This window comes from Salvelinus fontinalis, chromosome 9 (assembly GCF_029448725.1).
Source record: "Salvelinus fontinalis isolate EN_2023a chromosome 9, ASM2944872v1, whole genome shotgun sequence".
Classification (NCBI taxonomy): Eukaryota; Metazoa; Chordata; class Actinopteri; order Salmoniformes; family Salmonidae; genus Salvelinus; species Salvelinus fontinalis.
The window spans coordinates 41390055-41396278 of record NC_074673.1 but is presented as its reverse complement, the minus strand read 5'-3'; the positions used below and the strand labels follow the sequence as shown (position 1 = coordinate 41396278).

The window sequence follows — 6224 nt, the reverse complement described above, 5'->3', positions numbered from 1 at the left end:
CCAAGCTATTTCAATAAAGATTCTCCATTGACCGTGCTTCTTAGTCCAGGACTAGGCTTAATCTATGTCTGGGAAACCAGCCTGTAGTGCATAAAGATGTGTGTAATGTATCCTGGGAGGTCAAGGATCAAAGTTGAAAGGATGGACCAAGTCATTGGTGTAGGCTACTTATTGTCTTCTGCTTCATCCCTTCAGCAAATCACCTGGTATAGCATATGGGCTACGTACAATCAACATAAAATATCTGTTACGGAGAGAATTGTTATTGAAACATTTTACACATACGAACACTGAAAAACGAAACAAAAAATGGACAATACATGTATGGAATAAAACGTAAGATTTATTCATAAAGCACTTTCACAAATGCCCTGTAAAAAATTAAGGACCCCAAAAAATTAGAAGGCTAACAGTTCCTACAATAAATAAATAAACCTACTGTACTATTTAAATGACTTCGGATGGCTGGAGTGTTAGCTTGCTATGCAGATCCTCCGAGAAACTGACGGGAGACCAGACTTATGAACTATACGTTACCATAGCAACCACGTGGTCTATAGCACAACACATCATACGCTTTACCATGGTAACGATACAACGTGGAGGAACAAGCTTCTGGAGGATGAGTTCAGTTAGAGTACACAACACAGTTCCTTTCAGCAAAAATAATAAGAACAATGAATTAATCTTGTCAACCTTCCCAAACCCTTTTCCACCTCCTGTCCTTCCCCCTGAGGCATCTGTATCCAGAGACTATGTGGTTTTAACCTCTACTCTGAATGCTCTGCCTGCCTCCCCCTTTTGACTGGGCAACTACCCATCCCCCACTACCATGGTCCATACCTCATCAAACCTTTACAGCACAAATCTCATTATCACCCTAAAATAATGAAATCCTTCTATGAAGTTGGTAGCTGACAGTAGTGACAACATACAATAGACCTTTTCTAATGTAGGATACCAAAACACACATAAGCACTAAAACACAGAAAGAATATTCACAGCTATGAACCTATTCTTAGACACATGATCTCACACACTCACAACGGCCCATTCTAACCCAATATCTAAGGTTATTAGCCACCCTTGCCGTCGTAGGTAAAAACAGTGGCTGTGACATCAGTGCTCCTATCGGGGGCCTTTGTTACGACCTGCTCTGTTATAAAAACACTATCTTAACAGTAGTATTATAGCAACAACACCAATGTGTATCAGATACCCACAAGATAACCGTGATCTAAGAACAAATTAAGAGTCCTCAAGCAGGCAACTATTATGTTCATAAGCTGGTGTTAATGCCAGTATTAAAAAACCATGACGTTGTGACCTTAATTAAAATGTCCCCTGCATGGTATAATTGTGAACCAGCAATCTCATAGGAATTTACGAATTGCCTGGATTTACAAAATTGTTAATTGACAGCATTAAAAAAAGCTCCACTGCATCTACCTATAAAAATAAACTAATTCAAGTAGAAATTCATATCTACAAAGAATTTAAAAAAATAACTGCCAAAGCAGGGATTTCCATCGTGTACAGTCTAGGCGCAGTGAACCAGTCTGGTCTGCCATAGATGCCGAGGGGAGGGGTGCTATCACATAAGAAGTACACCACTGACACTCCTCCAATCGCTGTTACACGTGCATTTACCTGTCTACCTCTGTCTTCAGCTTCTCTGGGGTCAGATGAGTTGTACTGTGTCTGTAGTCGGGGAACTGAATAGCCTTTGGCTTCAGAGGCACTAGTTTAAGCAAATGTTATTTGTGGGGCCTTCATGTTTGGCTACTCTTTACAAATACATTAATACTTCCCGCCCAAAAGCTGAAAACATAAAAGCATTCAGAAAACACAAATATACACAGATATTTAGACACATCCAGATGACCACACATAATGGCTGCGTTATACAGCCTGTAAGGTGCTGAAATAGAAGCCATGGCAACACAGAGATGATACTCTACTGGGAAGCAGTTGACTCCCTGAATGGGTAATGGCAGAACTACTGACAAACAGTGAGTCTACCATGAAGTTCTAGCTTTAGCCTACAAGGAATTGGCAAAAAGCCAGGCCACAAGTATCCATCACAACTCCATGAAAGCACAGATTGTAATTACATGAACACACGGATGCTAAACCCTCAGTGAAATAATAGTTTGAACAAGAGGACATTTCTCTGCAACTCAAATATGAAAAATAAAAGTAACATCATTCTTATAAAAACAACACTTGTGGGTCATGGTGGGATAAGAGTACAAAGATATTCAAAAATACAAATCAACAAAAAATGTAAAGGTCCAATGCAGCAGTTTTTTTCTTTTCTCAATAGCAAATCATTTCAGGGTAAAAATTAAGTACCTTACTGTGATTGTTTTCAATGAAAATTGTCAAAAATAATAATAATTGCTTCTTAGCAAAGAACAATTTCTCAAGCAAGACTTTTGCTAGGACTGACTGGGAATGTTCTGAGTGGGGAGGGGAAAACTGACAACTAGCTGTTGGCAGAGATTTTTGGAAATCTCTTTCTTATTGGTCTATTAACTAAATTACAGCCTGGTGATGTCACTAGCCAGGCCAAAGTTCCATCCCACCAAAACAAGCAGACATTTCAGGTAGTCTTTTCAAATAGCTCTTCACGAAAAGGGCATTATGATAATTTTCACAGTATTATTCCAACCTCGTAGTATGGAATTATAAAACACAGGATCACCATGTTTTGACTGTATTGGCCCTTTTAAACGGATACTATGCAGTGAAAACCTGTCTGAATATATCCCAGCACTTATCAAACGGCCTATGAGTAGCGTGGAGGTGGCCGTGCCCCTGCCTGGTGCGGAGGAATGAAGGAGGGGCTCTGACATGTAAACCAGTCTGCAGCATGGCTCTCCTTCACTAGATCAGATCAGGGGGAATGATTGGAGTGTGCTTGAAGAACACATTGATAGGGGCTGAGTTAGGGTGTACACTGGGGGCAGGGGTAGGGGTGCAGGGGGGTAGGGTAAAGGGCTTCATCGATTTATCTCCACTTTAGGACTCCTGTGGTACCACCTCCATCATCTTCTGGCACAGCGCCGTGGAAGAGACTGGAGAGAGAGACACAAATACACACCGTCATTTATAATCATTGTAGAATCGGAAACAGACTACATCATGAAGACAGATCAAGAGTACAGTGAAGCAGTTCATAAGTAAAACTTACAGATTAATTGAAGGAGCCATTTGGGCTTGTTTTGCCACCAAACGCCAATAAAGTAGACTGGCACTCCCGTGGCAATGATGCCAAAGCCGATGGCACACTCCACAGGGGTTTTCCAGATGGACACCACGATAAGGAACATACAAGCCAGGACGAAGCTGATAGGCAGCAGGATATTCACCTGGGGGAAACGGTTCAACGGGATACTGAATATATTACAAACACAAACACATTGAAACTCCCGCTAACAAAATACACAGAGATCGACTGGATTCAAACTAAACTCATCGAGGAAATTGAAATAGGAAAATAATGTGAAATTGTGTTACCGTAATTGGCAAAGCATCTTTATATACTAAATATGATATTTTAAATGCAATATTTTGAAAATAGGGAATCCTTTCATCAGCAAATACTCCTTTTCATCAGCTTTACTGAGGTACATGCCTAAGGTTAAAGTTCTGACGAGGGTTAGAGGTGAAATTCTGACTAACCAAATGGCATTCATCCAGAGGACCAGAGAGAGAGGGAGAGTGTTGGTGCTCTTGGTCACACAGTGATCAGAACACTAACTCACATCCAGCTGAATGTGGAGCATAAGACCAGTAATCAACTGTCATCTTTTCAGAGGCTGACAAAGGCTGTGTGTGATGTTAAGCCACACAAACTTAATGAGTACCAGCGAGTGCGTATATGAGAGAGATATTCAAAGGCCGACAATTGAATGAACAGTGTTGAAAAAACCCTCCACCCCCTCCTCTATGGTGGCACAGAGCAGGCCACTGTATGGTCCTCTGTCCCAAACACACAGGACATATTTATGTGGTCAATAGATAAGATAGATCCATCTGAACAACCAGCACTGTGCAGCGATGGCCTCTTTCACTTCACTGCCTTTCTCGGCCACTCCCCTCATTAACACATCGCTATGTCAACCAGGAATTAGGGGTCCATTTTGAGGGCAGGCAGAGGACCCACAGTCCCACAGTTGCACAAAGGGGCTCTTTGTGCCCAACAGTCCTAGGGCGACTGTATCAGTGCACATGCTGCTCTACCCTCACTAGCCAGCAGCTCATGCCAATGGCAGGTCACATTGCAGCCTACACTTCCAAGTAACCAGTTCCAGTTCCTTTTATCACTCTCTTTCTCCCTCTCCCTCTCTGGTGCCTGATCAGTTGATAACAGGTTAGAGACATTACACATATTCTCACCTTGATTGGTCGTTCCAGCTCAGGTTTCTTGTAGCGCAGCCACATCATGCCAATGATCGCCATGGCAATACAGAGCCAGTTGAAGAAACTGAAGAAGTTGATGACGGAGAAGATGTCGTTGGAGAAGGCGTATAGCAGCGTCATCAGACACTGTGAAGGAGAGAGGGAAGTGTGAGAGGTTTGAAATGCAGTGACTATCAACGACAGCCATGGAAAAAAGCTAATATGACAATAATACTAAGCCTCAATTAATGTTTGACTTCCAATATGTTTTACTTGTTGAATGATGAGAGCCCTTGGTGTTGGGGTGGTTTTGAGAAGCCCCTGGTTAGAGGGAAGTTTGTGTACGTACTGTGAAGATGAGTGACGGCAGAGGAGTCAGCAGGTTGGGGTGGATCATGGACAGCAGACTGGGGAGGTGGCCCTCTCTTGAGCCCACAAAGAACAACCTGACAGAGGACAGGGGTTATAGTAATTCTACATAAACACAAACCAAAGTAGTCCATAAAGGAGCATACTTGTAGTTGGTGTGTGTGAATGAAAAAGTATGTGTGTGTGTTACCTGGATGATGTAAAGAGAGAGCCATTGACGGAGCCGAAACAGGACAGTCCCACAAACACAGGGATGATCCAAGCCATGGGGCCCAGGTGGTAGTTTCCAAAGTCCTGAAAGATAGACAAACAATTTCAGCAAACTGTCCATCTACCAGTCACTGGAGCTGTGTGTACAGGGACATAGAGCGATGTATTTATAGCCAGAGATTGTGTGTGCTTAAGGGAACATTTACATTTACATTTAAGTCATTTAGCAGACGCTCTTATCCAGAGCGACTTACAAATTGGTGCATTCACCTAATGACATCCAGTGGAACAGCCACTTTACAATAGCAACATAGAGAGTACAGTATGTGCAGGCTGCATGGTGCGGTATGGGGGAGAACTCACCACAGCCACTGCCTCAGAGCTGAGCATCTCATCTGGGCTCAGAGTAGTGAAGTAGGCCAGGTTAGTTAGTACGTACACCACAGTGACGATGGGAAGGGAAATGATGATTGCACGAGGCAGGTTCCTGTGGGAGAGGGGGCAGTGAGGGTTACGCACAGTTAAACTCTTCAGCTGTGACATTATACTTCCTATGTTAACCTACGTCTGAAGAAAATCTCATGTAATTCTACATTTAATACGGACTGAGAAAGGGATCGTGCTAACATAAAACATGCATGCACCAGTAATTCTTCTAAATTCATTGAGTCATTCTTGACCTATAGCATGTTACAGGGAACATAGAATAGAGTTGACACTCACTTGTAAGGTTCAATCATTTCTTCTGTAACAAAGTTCAAGTAATTCCTGCAAGATGAGGATGACATGGTTTAGAGACACTAGCTAGGTTTCCATCCAATTGGCGACAGATTTTCATGCAAATATTCTAGAATCCGCATAAAGAAAATATGTACATTTTTCCACCATTGGTGGGTTTCCACCAAATGGACTTGTTGCTGATAAAAAATGTAATGTACTGAATAAAATCTAAAGTTCAATTTGTTTCCATCGCATGTTAAACACTACCGATAGTTTTGTCACAAAAACGGTTGCGTTAAATAGCAAATGTGCCTACTCTGGGCATGGCACGTGTGCTCTAGCCAACAGCTCACAGATACAGTGCGGGTAGGCTAGTCTACATGATGAGATTATTATGGATAAGAGAGAGAATATTTGTATTTGTCAAAAACAGCAGTCAAGCATCGATCATCATGTCACCAGAATAAGACTCTTGATATTTATTGAAAAAAAGGAGCATCTAGATCCTGTGAAGTTCA

At 42.1% G+C, this 6224-nt stretch overlaps 1 protein-coding gene across 1 annotated transcript in view; it reads right to left on the bottom strand.

Annotated features, from left to right (window-relative positions):
* Window positions 1–325: 325 nt before the first annotated feature.
* The window catches only part of slc7a5 (solute carrier family 7 member 5), a 28604-nt gene continuing 22705 nt past the window's right edge, over window positions 326–6224 (bottom strand). The window contains exons 4-10 of the mRNA XM_055934460.1: window positions 5710–5754; window positions 5350–5473; window positions 4967–5070; window positions 4757–4853; window positions 4405–4554; window positions 3197–3374; window positions 326–3080 (exon numbers count right to left, since the gene is read on the bottom strand). Coding sequence (XP_055790435.1) covers window positions 3025–3080; window positions 3197–3374; window positions 4405–4554; window positions 4757–4853; window positions 4967–5070; window positions 5350–5473; window positions 5710–5754 — 754 coding nt within the window. The 3' untranslated portion in view covers window positions 326–3024. The remainder of the gene's footprint in view (window positions 3081–3196; window positions 3375–4404; window positions 4555–4756; window positions 4854–4966; window positions 5071–5349; window positions 5474–5709; window positions 5755–6224) is intronic.